General features: G+C 34.9%; 1 protein-coding gene across 1 annotated transcript in view; it reads left to right on the top strand.

The window, feature by feature from the left end:
* The window catches only part of TMEM232 (transmembrane protein 232), a 250664-nt gene extending 228571 nt beyond the window's left edge, over positions 1-22093 (top strand). Inside the window, 2 exon segments of the mRNA XM_024743356.1 lie at positions 17931-18024; positions 21887-22093. Of these exon segments, the coding sequence (XP_024599124.1) occupies positions 17931-18024; positions 21887-22093 (301 nt within the window).
* The last annotated feature ends 3076 nt before the right edge of the window (positions 22094-25169 follow it).

The following is a 25169-nucleotide window of genomic DNA, read 5'->3' on the forward strand; positions in this document are numbered from 1 at the left end:
CCTACTTTTTAAAAGTACCAAGGGAGTTTTTTTTGATGTTAGCGTTTTTTTTTTTTTTTTTAACTTTGGACAACTTTCTTTTAAATATCTGTGTTTTAAATCTTATCCCTTATAGGAAGCTGTGATCTTGAGGTTCTGTTATTTGGGCAAACTAATTATGGTTAAAGAAAATAAAAAATAATGGTCTAAGCATACTCAGATATAATTTGCTTCCTGAATAATCAACCTTCCCAAATGGACAATTAACAGTATTTAATTGAGATAAAAATTTTCCATTCATGTGCCCAGAAAATTATTTTTAAACCTCCTGTTTTAAAGATGTATGACATTAAATATGACCAGGTAGGGTTCTGAGTGTGAAAGTTATGATTAAATGTCATTCTAAGGATATGATATGTTTAGTTTCCAGAATGAACCATGTTTCCTAAGAATACTGGATTAAAATGGAATGGGGAAAATTGCTACCAAAGTATTAATGGATAGATCTAATTTTGTATGCAATCAAAGTTAGGTTATCGACTTAACTAAGCTGTTATATTAATGATATGTTTTATACAAGCATCATGATAACAACAAAGCAAAAACCTACAGTAGATACCCAAAATATAAAGAGAAGTGAAGCAAAGCATACCAATACAGAATAGCATCAGTTCACAAAGGAAGACAGAAAGAGAGGAGGAAAAGAACAAAGGAAGGATAAAACAGCCAAGAACAACAAAAGATGGAATTAGTACATACCTACCTAACAATACTTGCTTTAAATGTAAAAATGTACTAAATTCTCCTATCAAAAGATTGGAGTAGTTGAGTGGACTAAAAAAAAAGACCCAACTATATGCTGCCTAGAAGAGACTTACTTCAGTTCTAAAGGCATATAGAAACTCAAAATAAAGGGATAGAAAAAGATATTCCATGGAAATGAAATATAAAAGAGAACAACAGTAGCTATATTTACATTTGAAAAAATAGATTTTAAGTCAAAAACTAACAAGAGTCAAAGAAGGTCATTATATAATAACAAAGGGGTCAATTCATTAAGAGGATAAAACTTTTGTAAATATATATGCATCCAACATTGGAGCACCAAAATATATTAAGCAAATACTAAAAGATCTGAAGGGAAAAAATGACAACACAATAATAATAGGAAATTTCAATACCTCACTTTCAACAATGGATAGAACATTCTGGCAGAAACAAAAAGAAACATTGAACTTATTATAATTTATACCAAATGGACTTAATGGATATATATATATATATATATATATATATATAAAACATTCCACCCAATAGCAGCGGAATACACATTTTTCTCAAGTGCACACAGAACCTTCTCCAGGATGGATCATATGTTGGGCCACAAAAAAAAAAAACTTAGCAAATTTAAGAGGACTGAAATCACACAGTGTAACTTTTCCAAACACTATGTTATAAAACTAGAAGAAGCTATAACAATTGTAAATATATATGCACCCCAACATAGGAGCACCTAAATACATAAAGCAAAAATTAATGGACATAAAGGGAATAATCAACAGTAATACAATAATAGTAGGGAGCTGTGATACCCCACTTACATTAATGGATAGATCATCCAGACAGAAAATCAATAAGGAAACACAGGCTTTAAAGGACACATTAGTCCATATGGACTTCTTAACTGATAATATATAGATCATTCCATCTGAAAACTGAAGAATACACATTCTTTTCAAGTGCACACAGAACATTCTCCAGGATAGATCACATGCTGGGCCACAAAAGAAGACTTGGTAAATTTAGGAAAATTGAAATAATATCAAGCAAGCATCTTCTTCTATCACAATGCTATGAGACTAAAATCAACTACAAGGAATCTGAGGCTGTGGCACCCACAGATTTGGAAGCCAGATTAAGGAACTTGAGCATCCTAGGATTTTGGTATTCTCAGGATCCCTGGAAACAATCCCCATGGATACCAAGTGTCAACTGTATACTCAGAGGCAGAAACCACCCCACACAGCTTGCAGGATCTTGGTTCACGAGCCAGGGGTCAGGCTGAAGCTCCTGCAGTGGGAGCTCCAAGTCTGAACCACTGGACTAACAGAGAAATGCAGAATCCAGGGAATATTCATCAAAGTGAGGTCTCATGGAGGTCCTCTTCTCAGCACCAAGACCCAGCTCTACCCCACAGCCTACAAATGAAGAAGCAAGGTAAAAACCTACAAGAACAAATAAGTGAAGAGGAAATAGGCAATCTACCTGAAAAAGAATTCAGAGTAATGATAGTAAATATGATCCAGAATCTTGGAAATAGAAGGGAGGCACAGATTGAGAAAATACAAGAAATGTTTAACAAAGATCTAGAAGAACTAAAGAACAAACAGAAACAACACAAAAACTGAAATGAAAAATACACTAGAAGGAATCAATAACAGAATAACTGAGGCAGAAAAACAAATAAGTGAGCTGGAAAACAAAATGGTGGAAATAACTGCTGAGGAGCAGAATAAAGAAGAGAGAATGAAAAGAATTGAAGGCAATCTCAGAGACCTCTGGAACAACACTAAACACACCAACATTCTAATTATAGGGGTCCCAGAAGAAGAAGAGAAAAAGAACAGGTCTGAGAAAATATTTGAAGAAATTATACTCAAAAACTTCCCTAACATGGGAAAGGAAATAGTCACCCAAGTCAAGGAAGCACAGAGAGTCCCAAACAGGATAAACCCTAGGAAAAACACACCAAGTCACATATTAATCAAACTAACAAAAATTAAATTCAAAGAAAAAATATTAAAAGCAGCAAGGAAAAAACAAAAAAATGAACTTATGGGGATTCCTTTGTATGTTATCAGCTGATTTTTCAGCAGAAACTCTGCAGGCTAGAAGGAAGTGGCAGGATACTTAAAATGATGAAACAGAAAAACCTACAACCAAGGTTACTCTACCCAGCAAGGATCTCATTCAGGTTCAAGAGAGAAACCAAAAGCTTTTCAGACAAGCAAAAGATAAGAGAATTCAACACCACCAAACCAGCTTTACAACAAATGCTAAAGAAACTTCTTTAGGGGGGAAACACAAGAGAAGGAAAAGACCCACAAAACCAAATCCAAAACAATTACGAAAATGTAATAGGAACATACATATTGATAGTAACCTTGAATGTAAATGGATTAAATGCCCCAACCAAAAGACACAGACTGGCTGACTGGATACAAAAACAAGACCCATATATACACTGTCTACAAGAGACCCACTTCAGACCTGGGGACACATACAGACTGAAAGTGAGGTGATGGGAAAAGATATTCCATGCAAATGGAAATCAAAAGAAAGCTGGAGTAGCAATACTCGTATCAGATAAAATAGACTTTAAAATAAAAACTGTTACAAGAGATAAGGAGGGACACTACATAATGATCAAGGGATCAATCCAAGAAGAAGATATAACAATTGTAAATATTTATGCACCCAACATAGGAGCACCTCAATACATGAGGCAAATGCTAATAACCGTGAAAGGAGAAATCGACAGCAACACAATAATAGTAGGGGACTTAAACAGCCCACTTACACCAATGGACTCATCCAAACAAAATAAATAAGGAAATACAAGCTTTAAATGATACAATAGACCAGAAACATTTAATTAATATTTATAGAACATTCCACCCCAAAGTGGCAGTATACACTTTCTTCTTAAGTGCACATGGAACACTCTCCAGGATAGATCACATCTTGGGTCACAAATCAAGCCTCGGAAATTTTAAGACAATTGAAATATCAAGCATCTTTTCTGACCACAATGCTATGAGATTGGAAATCAATTACAGGAAAAATACTGTAAAAAACACAAATACATGGAGGGTAAACAGTGTGCTACTAAATAACCAAGAGATCACTGAAGAAATCAAAGAAGAAATTTAAAAATACATAAACACAAATGACAATGAAAACATGATGACCCCAAACCTATGGGATGCAGCAAAAGCAGTTCTAAGAGGGAAATTTATAGCAATTGAATCTCACCTCAAGAAACAAGAAAAATCTCAAACAAACTAACCCTACACTTAAAGCAACTAGAGAAAGAAGAAAATAAAACCCCAAAGTCAGTAGAAGGAAAGAAATCATAAAGATCAGAGCAGAAATAAATGAAATAGAAACAAAGAAAACAATAGCAAACATCAATAAATCTAAAAGCTGGTTCTTTGAGAAGATAAACAAAATTGATAAACCCTTAGCCAGACTCATCAAGAAAAAAGGTAGAGGATGCAAATCAATAAAATTAGAATTGAAAAAGGAGAAACCACAACTGACACTGCAGAAATACAAAGGATTATAAGAGACTACTACAAATAATTATATGCCCAAAAAATGGACAACCACAAACAAATTCTTGGAATGGTACAATTTTCCGAGACTGAACCAGGAAGAATTAGAAAATATAAACAGACCTATCACAAGTAATGAAATTGAAACTGTAATTAAAAATCTTCCAACAAACAAAAGTCTGGGACCAGATGGCTTCACAGGCGAATTCTATCAAACATTTAGAGAAGAGCTAACACTGATCCTTCTCAAACTCTTCCCAAAAATTGCAGAGGAAGGAACACTCCCAAATTCATTCTACAAAGCCACCATCACCCTGATACCAAAACAAGACAAACACATCAGAAAAAAAGAAAATTATAGACCAATATCACTGATGAACATAGATGCAAAAATCTTAAACAAAATGCTAGCAAACAGAATCCAACAACATATTAAAAGGATCATACACAATGATCAAGTGGGATTTATGCAAGGATTCTTCAGTATATGCAAATGAATCAGTGTGATACACCACATTAACAAATTAAGGAATAAAAACCATATGATCATCTTAATGCAGAAAAAGCTTTTGACAGAATTCAAAACCAATTTGTGATAAAAACTCTCCTGGAAATGGGCATAGAGGGAACCTACCTCAATATAATAAAGGCCATATATGACAAACCCACAGCAAACATCATTCTCAATGGTGAAAAACAATTTCCACTAAGATCAGTAACAAGACAAGGATGTCTACTCTTGCCACTCTTATAGTTTTGGAAGTCCTACCCATGGCAATCAGAGAAGAAAAAGAAGAAAAAAGGGATACAAATTGGAAAAGGAGAAGTAAAACTGTCACTGTTTGCAGATGATGTGATACTATGCATAGTAAATTCTAAAGATGCCACAAGTAAACTACTAGAACGAATCAATGAATTTGGTAAGGTTGCAGGATACAAAATTAATGCACAGAAATCTCTGGCATCCCTACATACCAACAACAAAAGGTCAGAAAGAGAAATTAAGGAAACACTCCCATTTACCACTGCAACAAAAAGAATAAAATACCTAGGAATAAACCTGCCTAAGGAGGCGAAAGACTTGTATGCAGAAAAGTATGAAACACTGATGAAAGAAATCAAAGATGACATAAACAGATGGAGAGATATACCATGTCTTGGGTTGGAAGAATCAACATTGTGAAAATGACTATACTACCCAAAGCAACCTACAGACTCAATGCAATCCCTATCAAACTACCAATGGCATTCTTCACAGAATTAGAGCAAAAAATTTTGCAACTCATATGGAAACACAAAAGACCCTGAATAGCCAAAGTAATCTTGAGAAGGAAAAATGGAGTTTTCAGGCTCCCTGACCTCAAACTATACCACAAAGCTACAGTATTCAAGACAGTATGGTACTGCCACAGAAACAAATATAGATCAATGGTATAGGATAGAATGCCCAGAGATAAACCCACACACATAAGGTCACCTAATTTACAAAAAAGGAGGCAACAACGCACAGTAGAGAAAAGGCAGCCTGTTCAATAAGTGGTGCTGGGAAAACTGGACAGCTACTTGTAAAAGAATAAAATTAGAACACTATGTAACACCATACACAAACATAAACTCCAAATGGATTAAAGACCTAAATGTAAGACCAGACACTATAAAGCTCTTAGAGGAAAACATAGGAAAAACACTCTTTGACATAAACCACAGCAAGATCTTTTTTGACCCACCTCCTAGAGTAATGGAAGTAAAAACAGAAAGAAACTAATGGGACTTAATGAAACTTCAAAGCTTTTGCAGAGCAAAGGAAACCATAAACAAAACAAAAAGGCAACCCTCACAATGGGAGAAAATATTTGTAACAAAGGATTAATCTCCAAAATATACAGACAGCCCATGGAGCTCAATATCAAAAAACCAAACAATCCAGTTAAAAAATGGGCAGAAGACCTAAATAGACATTTCACCAAGGAAGACATACAGATGGCCAAGAAGCACATGAAATGATGCTCAGCATCACTAATTATTAGAGAAATGCAAATCAAAACTACAATGAGGTATCACCTCATGCTGGTCAGAATGGCCATTATCAAAAAAGCTAGAAACAATAAATGCTGGAAAGGGTGTGGTGAAAATGGAACCCTCCTGCACCGTTGTTGGGAATGTGAATTGATAAAACCACTATGGAAAATAGTGTGGAGATTCCTTTAAAAAATTTAAAAATAGAATTATCATATGACCCAGCAATCCCACTACTGGGCATATACCCTGAAAATACCATAATTCAAAAAGAGACATATACCACAATGTTCATTGCAGCACTATTTACAATAGCCAGGACATGGAACCAACCTAAATATCCATTGAAAGATGAATGGATAAAGAAGATGTGGCACATATATACAATGGAATGTTTCTCAACCATGAAAAGAAATGAAATTGATTTATTTGCAGTGAGGTGGATGGACCTAGAGTCTGTCATAAAAATTGAAGTAAGTCAGAAAGAGAAAAATACCGTATGTTAATGCATATATATGGAATCTAAAAACAAAAAATGGTACTTATGCAGGGCAGGAATAAAAATGTAGACATTGAGAATGGACTTGAGGACACAGGGTGGGAGGGGAAAGCTGGGGCAAAGTGAGAGTAGCATTGGCGTATGTACACTACCGAATGTAAAATAGTTAGCTAGTGGGAAGCAGCAGCATGGCACAGGGAGATCAGCTTGGTGCCTTGCAATGACCTAGATGGGTGGGATAGGGAGGATGGGAGGGAGGCTCAAGAGGGAGAGCATATGAGGACCTATGTATGCATATCGCTGACTCACTTTGGTGTACAAAAGAAACTAACACAGTATCGTAAAGCAATTATATTCCAATAAAGATCTATTAAAAAAATCAACTACAAGAAAAAGAAATTGTAAAAAACACAAACACATGGAAGCTAAACAATATGCTACTAAACAAGCAATGGATCACTGAAGAAATCAAAAAGAAAATCAAAAAATACCTAGAGACAAATGAAAATGAAAACATGATGATCAAAAGCCTGACATGCAGCAAAAGCAATTCCAAGAGGAAAGTTTATAGCAAAACAAGCTCACTTAGGAAACAAGAAAAATCTCAAACAACCTAACGTTATACCTAAAGGAACTACAGAAGGAGTACAAAGCCCAAAGTAGTAGAAGGAAAGAAATCATAAAGATTGGAGAAGAAATAAAAACAAAGAAAATAGCAAAGATAAATAAAACTAAAAGCTGGTTCTTTGAGAAGATAAACAAAATTGATAAACCATTAGCCAGACTCATCCAGAAAAAGAGGGAGAGGATTCAAATCAATAAAATTAGAAATGAAAAAGAAGCTACAACAGATACCGCAGAAATACAAAGCATCCAAAGAGACTATTACAAGCAACTCTATGCCAATAAAATGGACAACCTGGAAGAAATGGACAAATTCTTAGAAAGGTAAAACCTTCCAAGACCGAACCAGGAAGAAACAGAAAATATGAACAGACCAATCAAAAGTAATGAAATTGAAACTGTGATTAAAAATTTTCCAACAAACAAAAGTCCAGGACCAGATAGCTTCACAGGTGAATTCTATCAAACATTTAGAGAAGAGCTAACACCCATGCTTCTCAAACTCTTCCAAAAAGTTGCAGAGGAAGGAACACTCCCAAACTCATTCTATGAGGCCACCACCACCCTGATATCAATACCAGACAAAGATACTACAAAAAAAGAGAATTACAGACCAATATCACTGATGCATATAGATGCAAAAATCCTCAACAAAATACTAGCAAACAGAATCCAACAACACATTAAAAGGATCATACACCACGATCAAGTGGGATGTATTCAAGGGATGCAAGGATTCTTCAATATATGCAAATCAATCAATGTGATACACCAAATTAACAAATTGAAGAATAAAAATCATATGATCATCTCAATAGATGCAGAAAAAGCTTTTGACAAAATTCACCACCCATTTATAATAAAAACCCTCCAGAAGGTGGGCACAGAGGGAACCTACCTCAACATAATAAAGGCCATATATGACAAACCTACAGCAAACATCATTCTTAATGTTGAAAAACTGAAAGCATTTCCTCTAAGATCAGGAACGAGACAAGGATGTCCACTCATACCACTATTATTCAGCGTAGTTTTGGAAGTCCTAGCCACAGCAGTCAGAGAAGGAAAAGAAATAAAAGGAATACAAATTGGAAAAGAAAAAGTAAAACTGTCACTATTTGCAGATGACATGATACTATACATAGAGAATCCTAAAAATGCCAGGAGAAAACTACTAGAGCTGATCAATGAATTTGATAAAGTTGCAGGATACAAAATTAATGCACAGAAATCTCTTGCATTCCTATACACTAATGATGAAAAATCTGAAAGAGAAATTAAGGAAACACTCCCATTTGCCATTGCAACAAAAAATATTACATACCTAGGAATAAAGCTACCTAGGGAGACAAAAGACGTGTATGCAGAAAACTATAAGACACTGATGAAAGAAATTAAAGATGATACCAACAGATGGAGAGATATACCATGTTCTTGGATTGGAAGAATCAATATTGTGAAAATGACTATACTACCCAAAGCAATCTACAGATTCAATACAATCCCTATCAAATTACCAATGGCATTTTTTACAGAACTAGAACAACTCATCTTAAAATTTGTATGGAGATACAAAAGACCCCAAATAGCTAAAGCAGTCTTGAGGGGAAAAAACAGAGCTGGGGGAATCAGACTCCCTGACTTCAGACTATACTACAAAGCTACAGTAATTAAGACAATATGGTACCGGCACAAAAACAGAAACAGAGATCAATGGAACAAGATAGAAAGCCCAGAGATAAACCCATGCACCTATGGTCAACTAATCTGTGACAAAAGAGGCAAAGATATACAATGGAGAAAAGTCAGTCTCTTATAAATTGATACAGCCACTATGGGGAACAGTATGGAGGTTCCTAAAAAAACTAAAAATAGAATTACCATTTGGTCCGGCAATCCCACTACTGGGCATATACTCAGAGAAAACCATAATTCAAAAAGACACATGCACCCCAATGTTCATTGCAGCACTATTTACAATAGCCATGTCATGGAAGCAACCTAAATGCCAATCAACAGATGAATGGATAAAGAAGATATGGTATACATATACAATGGAATATTACTCAGCCCTAAAAAGGAACGAAATTCAGTCATTTGTTGAGACGTGGATGGACCTAGAGACTGTCATACAGAGTGAAGTAAGTTAGAAAGAGAAAAACATATCATATATTAACGCATGTATGTGGAACCTAGAAAAATGGTACAGATGAACCAGTTTGAAGGGCAGAAATTGAGACACAGATGTAGAAAACAAACGTATGGACACCAAGGAGGGAAAAACTGCAGTGGGGCGGGGATTGTGGTGTGTTGAATTGGGTGATTGGGATTGCCATGTATACACTGATGTGCATAACATTGATGACTAATAAGCACCTGCAGTATAAAAAAACAAACAAATATAAAAAACAACTAATACTAAACTGTCTTTGGGTTATTTGTATGGAAATATGTTAATATAAATGTTTCAGACATTACATGAAATTTCTAAAAATCTTATATATTCTGGTATAATGTTATAAGTCATAAAACTCGTTATTACTTTAAAATGTATATATCAGAAATAACTAAATTTCCTTGTCAATTGCATTATTATGAGCTTTCATAAAATCTTTAACCATGGTCATTTTTAAGTCTTTTGTCATTTACAGACAGTTTTGGGTGTACTCTGATGCTTCTGCAAAAGTGTTCCTATAATAGGGTTTCATCTTCAAGGAATTCATGGAAAAGACTGACAAGTACAAGTTGCTGGTAACTGACTATACTGCTGAACTGCATGAATAAGCATTTTCAGAACTCTAATGGAAAACTGATGAATTCATAAAAGTGCTAACAAAAGATCAAGATGAGAAAAAAAATTAATTACATGGGACTGAGTGAACTGATGAGGATGATTATAATTTTTGTGACTTTCTGTTTGAATAAAAAAAAAAATCCCACAAGGACTCAGAGGCAAAAAATATACAAATCAATTTTCACTGCAAAGTAAAGGAGCTGTTACAGTGGAGGATTACTGGACTGAATGTCAATATTATGACATAGTATGAGTGTGTTTTGTGTTTGGTAATTGCAATCATTGTTGCTTTTGTTGTGGTCATCCATTTACAATGCTTGGTGTCAGTTTATTTATCTCTTGTAAAAATAAAATACAGTGTGTGTGTGTGAGAAAAAAATAAAAAGGATCAGACACCATGATCACAAGGGACTTATCCCAGGGATGCAAGAATTTTTTAATATCTGCAAATCAATCAGTGTGGCACACCACATTAACAAACTGAAGAATAGAAACAGTATGATCATCTCAATAAATGCAGGAAAAACTTCTGCCAAATTTCAAAATCCATTTACTTAAAGAATTCTCCAGAGAGTGTGCATAAAGGAAACATACCTCAACATAATAAAGGCCATATATGACAAACCCATAGCTAACATCATACTCAATGGTGAAAAGCTGAAAGCATTTCCTCTAACATCAAGAATAAGACAAGGTTGCCCACTTTTGTTACTTGTATTCAACATGGTATTGGAAGTTCTAGCCACAGTAATCAGAGAATAAAAAAGAAATAAAAGGAATCCACATTGGAAAGCAAAAGTAAAACTGTCACTGTTTTCAGGTGATATGATACTATATATAAAAAATCCTAAAGTTGCCACCAGAAAACTACTAGAACTCATCAATGAATTTGGTAAAGTTTGCAGGATACAAAATTAATACACAGAAATCTCTTGCATTAATATACACTAACAGACTATCAGAAAGAGAAATTAATGAAACCAACCCATTTACCATCACATCAAAAATCATAAAATAAAATACCTAGGCATAAATTTACCTAAGGAGGTAAAAGACCTGTACTCAGAAAACTGTAAGACACTGCTGAAAGAAATTGAAGACAACACAAAGAGATGGAAAGATAAACCATGTTCTTTGATTGTAAGAATTAATATTGTTACAAGGGCCAAACTACCCAAGGCAGTGTACAGATTCAGTTCAATCCCTATCAAAATACCAAGGGCATTTTTCATAGAACTAGAACAAATAATTTTCAATGTATACAGAAACACAAAAGACCCTGAATAGGTGAAACAATCTTGAGAAAAGAAGAACAGACCTGGAAGAATCATGCTCTCTGACTTCCGTCTATACTACAAAGCTTCAGTAAACAAATCAGTATGGTACTGGCACGAAAGCAGACACATACATTAATGGAACAGAATAGAGAGCCCAGAAATGGTCACACACTTATGGTAAATTAATCTATGGCAAAGAGGCATGGATACACAATGGAGAAAAAACAGTCTCTTTAAAAAGTGGTGCTGGGACAAATGGACAGCTACATGTAAAATAATGAAATTAGAACATTCTCTAACACCATATACATAAATAAACTCAAAATGGATTAAAGACCTAAATGTAAATAAATGTAAAGACCTAAATGTAAGACCACAACCCATAAAACTCCTAGAGCAATACATAGGCTGACATTTTTGGGGGGATCTTTCTCTTAAAGCACAGGAAATAAACAAATGTGACCTATTTAAACTTGAGCTTTTGCACAAAAAATGGCAACCATGAACAAAACAGAAAGACATCCTACTGGATGGGAGAAAATATCTCTAAATGGTATGACCAATAAGGGATTAACCTCCAAAATATATAAACAACTCAACACCAAGAAAACAAACAACTTGATTTTTAAAATGGAAAGGAGATCTGAATAGACATTTTTCCAAAAAGGACATGCAGATAGCCAACAGGCACATGAAAAGCTACTCTACATCATTAATCATATGGAAAATGCAAATCAAGATCACAATGAGCTATCACCTCACACTTGTCAGAATGGCTTTCTTCAAAAAGAACCCATATAACAAACATTGGCAAGGCTGTAGAGAAAAGGGACCTCTTGTACACTGTTATTGGGAATGTAAACTGGCGCAGCCACTGTGGAAAACAGTATGGAGGTTTCTCAAAAAACTAAAAACAGAACTACCATATGACCTAGCAATTCCACTCCTGGGTGTATATCCAAGAAAACAGAAAACAACAAACAAACAAAAACTCAAAGCACTAATTAAAAAACAAACAAACATGCATCCCAATGTTCACTGCAGCATTATTTACAATTGCCAAGATATGGAAGCAACCTAAGTGTTCATCAGCAGATGAATAGATAAAGAAGATGTGGTATATATATGTACAATGGACTACTACTCAGTCATGAAAAAGAATGAAAATTTGCCATTTGCTACATGGATTGACTTGAAGGATCTTATGCTAAGTGAAATAAGTCAGACAGAAAAACTTTATGATATCACTTATATGTGAAATCTAAAAAATACAACAAACTAGTGAATATAACAAAGCAGAAAGAGACTCACAGATATAATGAACTAGTGGTTACCAGTAGGAAGAGAGAAGAGGAAGGGGCAAGATGGGGTAGTGAACAAAGAGGTATAAACTATTATGTATAAAGTAAGCTACAAGGATTCCAAAAGAGGAAATAGAGCCAATATTTACAATAACTATAAATGGAGTATAACCTTTAAAGTTGTAAATCACTGTATTGTACACCTGTTACTTATATAATGTACATGAAATATACTGCAATAAATTTTTTTATTTAAAAATAAATAAAAATTTAAAAAAACAGACACATTAGAAGGATCATACACCATGATCATGTGGGATTTACCTCTTGAATGCAAGGATGATTCAACATATTTAAATCAATAAATGTGATATAACACATTGATAGAATGAAAGATAGAAACCATATGATTATCTCACTAGATGCAGAAAAAGCATTTGACAAAATTCAAATTTTCACATTTTCATGATTAAAAACTCAACAAATTGGGTATAGAAGGGGTATACTTCAAGATAACAAAGGACATAAATGATAAGCCCACAGCTAACATTATACTCAATTACAATTGTTTGGAATAAGTTAAGTTTAGAATCAGTGAAAAGTCCTATATCCATGACATTTTTGAGAATCATACATGCATGCCGGACCTCAAAAATGAAAATGAAGTATACTAGAGAAAATGCCAACCAATGAGTCTGTGCGTGTTCAATTTGTCTCATAAAAAAGTGGGATAAGGGATCAAGTCATTCAATTGCTGAACAAGGATATAATTCTGTGGTTTGTTTAAATAATACAGTATCTTCCCCTCATTGGGTAATTCCAAAGATTATTATAGTCTGCCTGAGATAAAAGCAAACAGAGGAACAGAGTGATAAATAATACTAAGTGGCAGGATGAAAATTTGCTTAGAGATCAGAGTCCAGAACCTGCTGAATTGATTAGGTCAGAGTGGGAGATGCAGGATTAAAGAGGTCTGAGACATGGTTATTCATGTGCTCCTGGGGAATACCTTCTAAAGCATGCTCACTCCATATTTTACGTCCTCAGAAGAGCTTGGGGACTTGAAAAACCATAACTCTATAAGGAACAGTATTATCCCTTGTTTTGGTTTTTTTGTGTGTGTTGTTTTTTCTTTTTGTAAGTATCTCTGTATATTTCTTATCCTTGATATATTAAAAAAAAAAATGAACACGTCCTAAATGTCTTTTCTTCAGTCTGTAATCATCCTATTGGGACAAAACTATGCATAACTCATTCAGGAAATTTTCTCTTACTCTCAGACTAAGTTAAATTATGTCATCTGCCATGTTTGTCCACCAGAGAACCGTTTTACAGCAATTTTTCCAGTGTACTATAAATGTCTCTTTACATGTCTCCCTCCCATGTGAACTTTGAATTTCTGGACTGCAGTATCTAAGTTAAATTTTTTTCTCTTCTCAGTCCTTATAATAACATTCCTCCTGCAATAAATGTTTGAGCAAATGAATGAATAAAATGTGACCTTATCTGGGTAGCTAAGATAAGGATTTCAAGATGAGATCATCTTGAATTAGGGTGTATCAAAGAGAAATTGCACCAAATTAAACAGGTGAAGAAAACTTTACTCAAGTCTTGCAATAGGGGAGAGAGATTGAACTTAACTCCCCTGAAATAAAAGACAGGAGGTTTTTTGATGCTGATGTGAGCTAGTGGAAAAGTAGTGGAAGATGTTAGAGGAGAGGTTGGTCAATGTGATTAGGTCCTTGTGTTTGCTAATTGCCACCTACGTTAGATTCCTACTCTTCCACAGAGACTGGAAGATAGGAGCACTATCTTTCGTGATGATTTTATTTTAAAGCGATGGCTCCCAGGTCCTTGAGAAAAGTGTTCCTGGATAATAGAACTGGCAAAAGGCTGGGAGAGGAGAAATAATTTACAATTGCAAGTTTTCTACAGTAAAAGCTCTAAGACAAGGGAGATCAGGTGCCTAGAGTCAGGAAGAAGCCTAAGTTTTAGTCAAGCTTTAGCTTTAGGGAAAGTTAAGGCTGTCTTGGTCACATGGGCCTTAAATCCACAGTGTCCTTGTGTCCTTGTAAGAGACAGAAAAGAAGCAGACATAGAGACATGGAAGGAGAAGGCCATTTGAAGACAGAGGCAAAGATGGGAGTGATGTATCTACAAGCCAAAGAATGCTAAGGATTTCCAACAGCTACTAGAAGCTAAGAGAAGCCTGGAATGCATTCTCCCCAGAGCCTTCAGAGGAACCAACCCTGCCAACACCTTGAGTTAGGACTTCTGGCCTCTAGAACTGTGAGAAAATGGATTTCTGGTTTTTAAGACTACCAATTTGTGGTAATTCGTTATGGCACACCGAGGATTGTAATATACCATGTTTCTGGGAAGATTTTTCTCTACTTCCCATTTAATTCCAAACATAAGAATTGTACATCTCATTTAAGCCTCATCTTAATTGTTTTGTCTTCCATTACTTTTTCTCTTATTCTCTTCTCTTTTAGTACCACCTAAAAGTCATGGCTTATCCCTCTGAATTTTTTTGATAATGATAATGACAAGGATAGTATAGCTGAAACTTGTTTAGTATTTGCTCCATCAAAGGTATTTATGTCTTATCCCTTTTTAATTTTTATAAATACATAACAAGGAAGGTACTATTATTTTTTTGTATTAAAAATGGAGACAGCAAGGAACAGAGTGATAAATAATACTAAGTGGCAGGATGAAAATTTGCTTAGAGATCTGAGTCCAGAACCTGTTTCTTAACCATTTTACTACATTTTTCTGTTTATATCATTGAATACTTATCTCTCTTATGTCTCATGTTGTATTATAGTTATTTATACATTTTTCTTTTCCAGTACAAACTATTCAACTGAGATAGCTAGAAATCAGGTGCACAAGCACATCCATCTAATCTTCCCATTTTAAAGGCTTTCTAACATTATGTATATTGCTATGCATGTCTTTATCTTAAACTTTTATAATTCAAGAAGGAATTTGAGGCAACTTGCTTGAACACCTTTAACCTTTAACTAATTTAAAAGTTCTGTCTCATTTATCTTTTCACAGCATTTAGCACAATTCTTTGAATATCACAAGTGCCCAAATTTTGTTGAATGAATATAGTTAACCCAAGTCTCAGCTGCAGATGCCCCCTAACTCCCCAGCATTCTAGAATCATTTTAATATTTCAATAGAATGGCTAGGGCCCCTATTCTACATGCAGTGGGAAGCTTACTGCTCTTCTGCCCCATAATACTTGTGAATCGTATGGGTTAGGAGAGGGCTCCATATATTTTCCCTGGTCACCTGTCACTTGAGTTATTTCCCTTTGAATCCCTGCTATTAGCTCCACTCTAACGACCTACCTCTGGAGATTGTCATCTTCTTGCTCTACTGGGCACTGCTCTGCTGACATAAGAGTGTTGTGTGGTAGACTCTTCTTGATGGCCTGGAATATAAAGGGGATTAAAACATGACAACATTCATTTATTCATTCAGTAATTTACCAAATATACACACATTCATTCAGTGTCTAGTGGCACTGTGTAGGTCACTGTGGAGTCAATGATAAAAAAAACAAAGTCTCCACAATCATGTAGCTCATATTTCTAGTCAGGAAAAAAAAATTTCATACAGACTCACAGATAAATGTAAAGTTATGATTGAGATAAGTATGATGAAGGAAATGCCCATGGTGGATTGAGAGCTATGGTAGTGGGCTTGAACTGAGAAGCTGAAGAAAAAGTAAGCATTAACCAGCCCTGCAGCAGAGAGAGAGGAGGAGGAGAAGGACATTGGAGAAAGGGGTGGTGACAGCATGTGCAAACAAACAATAGTCAGGTGGAGCAAGGCACATCACAGTAACTGCAAGAAAGCCCATGTGTTAGGAACGCATAGACCTGGGCCCAGAAGGGAGAAAAGTAAGTCTGGAGAAGCCACGCAAGCCACTTAAACAAATGCACAGTCTACTTCATGCTTCCTCAACAAGGAATATAATCTTACTCCTAAAGTTAATGCGGAATTACTGAAGAGTTTGAAGTCAGGGATTGACATGATCCACATTGTATTTTGAAAAAAAAATTCTGGCTACTGTATAGAGACAAGAATAAAAAGGGTAAGATATGGTGGATGCAGGGATTATAAAAAGGGAGGCCTTAATCCAGGTAAGAGATGATGGTTTAGATTAGGAAAATGATGATGGAGATGACGATAAATGGAAGGATTTGAGAAGCGTTTAGTGCAGCATAAAGCAACCTAGTGATATGAGAGAAGCATGTCAAAAAGGGTATAGACAACAACTTGAAAAAAGTGCATATTAGACATTATAGTCTTAAAAACTGATCAGACTTTTTGAATATGGAAATTTTCACCAGCTCTGTCTCTCCTTAAGGCTCTTTCCTAAGAGCTTTTCTTTTAAACCCACTTTCTCTCCTTCAAAACCATATTCTGTATCACCATTTTGTTGCATCACATATTTCTGAGCTCATAATTTCTTCATAATAAATTTAATAATATAATTATGTGGATGGTTTAATACTAAATCTCCACTAGTTTAGGACCCAGCTTTGTACTGCCAACACTTCCATTGAGCTGTTGCTAAATTTTCTGCCACAGTTCCACACTTATTTGAGAGAAGTATTGAAGTCACATCATTTTTTTTCTTTTTTAATATATCTTAGATCAAATTCTTAGGCTTAGAATTCCACCAGAACTTCCAGGGTCATGGGGCTGTGTACAGCAACAGGCACTTTCATCTCCCTGTTGGGCATAGTCTACTTCAGGCTCCCTTAAGCCTTTCATACTCTAGCCTCTCATTTGCTACTGACCAGCTGTAGTATTTACAGCTCCTAGGAGAAGATTGCCTTTTTATTATTTTCTAGTTCTCATTCTATATGTCATGCCCTATCCTCAGAAATGTCAGTTTTAAGAACCCAAATGGCTTACAGAAACTAAAAGCTAATATGTAGTAGTCTACACAGAGTAGTTTTCTATGTTAACAATATAGAATCAAAAATCTTAATAATGAGGATTTGTAAATCTATATATTCTGGGGAGGAAGACTATCTATACCAATATTGGATCTGTTCTTGTGCTCTTTTGAAGAAAACATTCTTCTATACCAGAAATCCCCTTGTTTGCATATCCAGATTTTTTTACCAAGGCGGACAAAGAGTTGGCAAGAATCATTGACCATCACGTGAGATTGACTTTCTTAAACTAGAAGCAAAAGCTTTGTTCTTTAAAGGCATTTTGAATCAGAAAGTGTAGTTCTGGGATGGAAACATTAATACATGGAACTCAAAAGTAGAACCATGATTGAGATTTGCCAAACTGAATTATATCTCACTGTACTATCTATATACCTCAGTGCCTTCATTGGGTTACAGAAAATTTGGCTTTCTGCCATTTACAAAATACTAGCCTTATCCTGTTTCCTGAATTAGTTCAGATTTTTTTGTGACAAGAATCTGATACTGAACACTGAACACTGAATTCTTCTGTAGTGTAGTTTTAACAACAGAATAAAAATCTTTTGACTCAATTTTCAGTGACTATTCTTTACCCCTGAAATATTAGAAAGACTTTCATCATTCTGTTCTTGGTATCAGTTAAATAAGCAGTGACAATACAAGGCCATTTACTTAACATATTTTAATCCACTAAGCTATATATTTTTTTTCTTTTTTTTTTTGCGGTACGCACGCCTCTCCCTGTTGTGGCCTCTCCCGTTGCGGAGCACAGGCTCCGACGCGCAGGCTCAGCGGCCATGGCTCACAGGCCCAGCCGCTCCATGGCATGTAGGATCTTCCCGGACCAGGGCATGAACCCGTGTCCCCTGCATCGGCAGGTGGACTCTCAACCACTGAGCCACCAGGGAAGCCCTCAAATCATTTTATGACTACTTCTTTTTAGGAGTAGAGTTGGAGTAGGAGAGAGAGTACTTATTTTTGTCTTTTCTTTTAATACAATATAGATTCAATCGCATATAGAACGTGTTTAAATTATTTTTATCACCACTTCAGTATTATTTCTCAGATTGTATTTATAGTCCCATGGTTTACATTCCTTTTAATTAGTGATATTTTTAGAAAGAATAAGTGATTATCTCTTTTACTGATCCCATTAAATAGTTATTTATCACATAGTCAATATTTTAGCCACCCTAGCAGTGGCCACAAGTATTGGGGTTTGGAAACTGAATGATACCCTGGAATCACAAAATGAGAACTATAGTATTGTTATTTTATTCACTAATAACATTCATGCTAAACCAGTATATCATATGTACAGGGCATTATAAAAAATTCCTAATGGTTCATAAATTGCAACAACTATAATTTTACCATTCACTTCAACTAACTTATCTGGAATATATTACAAAAGATAGCAGGTTGCCAATGTATATTTACACACATAACGTAGTGTAGTTTTAATAACAGAACAAAAATCTTTTGCCTTATCATTCTTTACCCTTGAAAGTTTCAAAAGACCTTGATCACTTTGTGATTAAACACATTGGCCTAAAGAGACAGAGGACAGTGTTTTGAGTGACAGAGAAGAGGCTAGGAAATGCCTCCTAAAAACCATCGTCTTTTCCTCCTTCCAAGGGTATAAGCAATATCTAAGCAATCACTGCCATCAATCTTTATACAGACGTGTAAAGGAATCCTTTCTGCAAATATGTTTGAGAATGGATAGGATCCAAATTGTTTGATCTGTGGCTAGCCTAATCAAATACTTAGCAGTTTAGTAGTATTGATTTGGGAAGGTTTATGAAAGTTTCTCTGGATATCACATTTTAAAAAGTATTCATCTATATACTATTTCCTTTGACATAGCTATAACTATAGTGCTTTGTACTTATATCTCACACTTTACAAAATGCTCTTACATTAGTTAATTTAATCCTTACAACAACTCTGTAAAACATTTACCAGTAAGAAGAATGTAGCTTTACAATTCAGTTAATTGTCCCAGGTTTTAAAGTTAGTAAATGACTGAGTCTATATATAAAACCAGTTACCTGGACTTCAAATCTACTTCTCAGTTTTTCATAGTTGCTCAACTTCTTGGCTTATAATTACTAACCTAAATGGGGGTGGGAAGGTGGAATCTGTAGAACTGACAAGAAACAAAAACACACAGCTACAGTTTTAACTGTACCTGTTGAATTTTATTGAATTTTACCAAGTGTCCCTGATATGCAAGGAATAGGGCAGATACCTAATTGTTCAGCAGACATTAAGGTACTGTACCTTTTACACTGCTGGTACTCTATAGCGTGATGACTGAATCCTGAGTGAATGGGCTGAATAAAGCAGTATGGTGCTTCTATTTCCCATCAACTTCAAGCATATCTGCAACCTCCTAGTTGCCACAATTGATGATAATAATGGGAAATAAAAGTAAAGACAATGATTTATCCAAATTGAATTTGTCATAGTCAACAGAGAAAAAAATGGAAAAAAGAAGTTTACATTTTTCTGGGGCTAACAAAAAGAAGGATTATACCATTATGGTGCATTCCAGCCAAGCCAAATTCTAACAAGGAACTAAAAGAGGAAGAGCTGCTTCCTGGTGGTTAGCAATATGGTACCCCATTACTGCTTTTATACATGCTGTTCAGGAAACCAAAGAATTCTATTTTACTGAGAGTTCTTAAGAATTAATCCTCTGTTGATTTTTCACAATGTAAAGATCAAAGTCGTAAAGTACATAAAGGGTAAATTAGATGTCTTTGTTTATAGGTACTATCATTATTACACCAACTATTACTTTTATGTTATAACATAAAATTGGTGTTTTTTTCAAACAATTGATATTATTACGTAGTTTATTATATGAGAAAAAATTGTATGTCACAGATAGGTATCATAGAATCGTAGACTAAACCAAGGCCTGAATTTTAGCCTATGCTGGAATGTTCTGAAAGTTTTGCCTCAATTTTCTGGATATTTCATGTAAAAATGGCTTCTGAGAAATGACACTTATATGAGTAATAACTGTGTGTAGAAACATTCTCAAGATAAGTGCAGGAAACTTTCCTATTATGTCTTTAAAGCTTAACTGGAAATTTAAAAAGTAGATATGATTTTTTGTTTAATATTTAATCTGAGTGTGTTGACATTTAAAAAATATTTCTTGCCTTTGGAAAGCTGAGTGATGGATTCTGAGGTTTAGTTTTGCTTATGAATATCTGTATATCCCAGATGAAAAATCACAGTCATAATTCCGAGCACTGGTATATAGTAATTTTAAATTAATTGATAGGTTGTTAAGCATAGTCTTGTTGTTTGTGAGTGTGCATGGGCAGAGGGTGACAAAATGATCAATATAGGCTGTGTCTTTAGGAATTTTTAACATTTCATGCTAGGGGTCATTCTGCCCTAAACTTCTTACCTGGCCTGACAAGGTGATTACCACCTCTTTTTGCCACATCTCTCATTAAAGATATTAGAAGGGGAAAAAAATGATTATTTGGTTGATTTACCATCATTACTTCCAACTACTTATTCCTAGTATTCCTGCCTCCAGAGAATAGTATTATTGTCATGAAATAATGTGGTCAATTGAGATGAATTCCTTAGTAGTATTTTTACTGGTCTGTTGCAAAATCAGTCTTTGCCCATTAATTTCATTTTCAGTCTCATAAGTAATAAATAATATCACTATGCCTTTCACTTTAATTTGGTTTTTATTTTGCTTTGGCTTGATTCTTCATTTTAGGATTCCATGCTATCATGTAAATACCAATATTGATGATGAAAGGAAATTCCTTTGGTGTATATAAATGTAAACCATATTATCTCTTTTTTTGGATTGTTGGTTTATTATTATTAAAAATGCTAAGGGAGAATTCTGGTTTTTGTGGGTGTTATATACTTTCTAACAGATGGCTTTTATGTTTTTCCAGTTTGGTAGAGTATAAATTCATGAAGAATATCTGTGAGAAAAACTAAGAGAATAATTGGATATAAGAATCTGCATTTTGAGAAGCTAAACTCATATGTTTTTTTCAAGAAAAATCATATATAAGTGATACTTTCTCTCTGTAACAGTGGCAGGAAGAGCTAAAGATGTGACAAAAGGAAGACACAATATGTGAGGCGGAAGAATGGAAAGATAAAGAGTTAGAGGGAAAAAATCGCTTCCAATAAATTATGAAGAGAAGAGAAGAGAAACTATGCAAGCAAACCAAACCCTATGAGCTTCCTCCTAGGGCTGAAGTAATTTCATTAGAAAAGAAAATGAGACCCCAAAACTGAGGTCCATATGCCAGAAATTCATTGCATGAAAGAGACCAAGATAGCTACAGGCTAGGAAAAATTCCTTAATTAACTGTAAAGCATTTCTTAGAAAGGAGTTTATCCTGGTGCACATTCTTTAATAGTCATATCTTAGTCCCAAATTAACAGTTAGCACTTAGTCACATTTGAGTGAAGTATTTTACTAGATAAATGTTTTCAAGAACATGGCTAGAACTAATTGACTCTTATCTTGTGATCATACACATACTTAATGATTCTCAGAGTATTGATTTTCATTGGACAGTTAGATGAAAACGAATTGCAAATTATTAATGAGTCACAAATAAGAACTATTTCTTGAAAATGGAATGAACATCAACTGATACTCCTATAATAACTATTATACTAATAAAAGAGGTAAGGCCCCCACTTTGGATTTACATTTCATAGTCAATCTATGTCAAGTCAGATCCTCAAGAGACAGATGCTTTATCAGGATGTCAAATTCAAATGGCTTCCAGATCAAAAAGGTCACATAAATTAGTGAAAGGGCTATAGAATACCTACTCCATCTAAAGAAACTTCCCACCAATCCACTACACTCTGCAGTGTGTCCAGTGCTGTAGGATCATCTAGTCTTTCAAGAAGCCACCCTCAATCTTTTTAAAAATAAAAGTTGCTAAATTTCAAAATGTTGGCAACCGATTTTTTTAAAAAAATCACACACTTTTGGGTTAAATTTGACATGTGGGCCACAAGTTTGTGACCTATATTATGTGAATTTACAGTACCATTCTTTAAGATAACAGTAACGTATGGTAAAAAAATGGAAGCAGGGAAGGGTGTTCCTCTTTTGATTCCCTACAGAGCTGATTCAAATTTATGTTGCTGCTCCCAAACCTTTTGACCCATCCTTGTCTTCTCATGCAGAGAATATGTAAGTTCTCAGAAATAATATCCCCCAATGCACCTTTCCAAATACTTTCATCAATCTTTGCTTTCCTCACATGTGAAAAGAACTCTCTCCCCTAGAAGGCCAGAGAGCCCCTTTTCTCTGAATCTGATCCCATCCAAATTCTTCCTCCATCAACTATTTACTATCCCCCTTTAAGTCCCTCACTTCTATGCAAGGAGGTCTCAATTTTCTACCATCCGTCTATCCACACTACTCAGCGTTACCAAACCCTAACTGCCTTTTAAAGTAATAATCTTTCATATGGGTTGTAAAGAGATGGAATCACTGGTCTGTAAGTTGTGGGGAAAGGACTCTGGAGATCTAACTGCTACTTATAAGAATTTTTTAAAATCCTGCTGTATCACAACCACCTTTTAGAAACCCAATGTCTGCAATAACAGAACTATCCTGGTGTTCTGAGGCAAGGACTAGTCTGCCTTAAAGCTTCTAAACTGCAGACTTAGGTGTTTTGTTTTGTTTTTTTCCTGTTCTGCCTAGTCTGTTCCCACTTGTTCACCTGCTTTCTAACTTCCACAGTTTTCTTAGTATTTCCGATGTGCTTTTATCTGTTCTCTTTATGGATTCACATCTTTATTAAAAAAATAATCCTTTTTCTATCATAGTGGTGGAGATTTGGAAAGGAGCTAAAGAAGAATATATATATATATATATATATACACACACACATATTCACTTGCAATAAATATATGAAGAATATATAAATTCAAGATTATATATAATAAAGGTATAAGGATTCTGATTAACTAGATAGGTAAATACCTTTATTCTTAAATTATTCTTTAAAATTTTTTAATTCTTAGGTTATTCTTTAAAATTCTTAAAATTTGGCAACACACATCTCATGGATTTCCTCCTGTGTCCTGGGATATCAGCAAAGACTGGGGCTTGTAGCTCTGGGTTCATATTCTAGCTATGCCTCCTGGCAGCTATGAAACACTGAGCACGTTACTGAACCTATTTGAGCTTCAGTTACTCACTTATTAAAAAATTTACAATTTATGTAAAGAGTGGTATCAGTCAGAAGCTAATCAGAAAAACAGAAACATGCCAGTCATTTTAACAGAGAGAATTTAACATAAAGAATTATTTTAAAAGGTGTTAGAGAACTAAGAAAATGAAAAGGGAACATAAAAATAATACAGAAATAGGAGACCACTACCACCTCTAGGGCCAGAGGATCAGAGAGATGAGGGTTGTATAATCAGAATCTAGAATCATGGAGAAAGCACCACACACAGTGGGACTCAGCCCTCTGAGGGGAAGCACTGCCCAGCTCTTGCTAGTACCTCTGATGGGGCATGGTAGGTAGTTTTGAGAGCACAGAAAAAAAAAAAAAGGACACTGGAACAAACTGTCTCTTGCTGAAACCAGGGTGCCAAGAGCAAGACAACAAGAGGAGTCAAGCTCCTTCTTCTTCACCATCCTAGAACTCTTCCTGGAGTGTGCCTGTCTTCAACATCACAGAGCAGAGAGAAGAAGGGTAGGTTTGGAGCTGAAGGACACTAGTTAAATAACTGGAAAAGTGTGTAGCTCAATGCCTAGAATCTATTAGGCCAAGCAATAAAATTATTCATTCTTTTCTACTGCATTTTTTGGTCCTCTTTTCTGCTTTTTCTGTAAGCTTTCCCTTTTAAGTTAATGTAAATGGCTTAAAATGAAACTTTTACTACATTTTATCTTTTTAACTAACCCTTAATTCTTCCGGTAAGTACTTACTTTAACACAATTTCAACTGGTACTCTTTGTAATTTACTCTTAATATTATTTCTGCCTCAACATTAACAAAGGGTTCTATGAGTCTCAGGGTGGGTTGGACACCAGATGGATTTTTTTCAGCTCCTCTCATGTTGTTCAGCCTTAGTCATTTATTTTTCCAGTCTTCCCACTTTAAGTGAGAAAGAAGAAGGAGAATGAGACAGGTACTCCCCTTTACAGCTCCTACAACTCTTATTCATCATTAAGTGAGTCTACTATTTGGAAGTGTTAACCTATCTCAGGTCAGAATTTCTTTCTATCTAAACCTTATTTCTATGCTACTCTATGCTCTTTGCTGACTTTTATTTTAAAAGAACAAGTCTAGGTTTTTCTACATTCATTTATTATAAATTCTCTAAAGGA

The sequence above is a fragment of the Neophocaena asiaeorientalis genome, unplaced genomic scaffold (assembly GCF_003031525.2).
Source record: "Neophocaena asiaeorientalis asiaeorientalis breed wild unplaced genomic scaffold, Neophocaena_asiaeorientalis_V1.1 scaffold26, whole genome shotgun sequence".
Taxonomy (NCBI): Eukaryota; Metazoa; Chordata; class Mammalia; order Artiodactyla; family Phocoenidae; genus Neophocaena; species Neophocaena asiaeorientalis.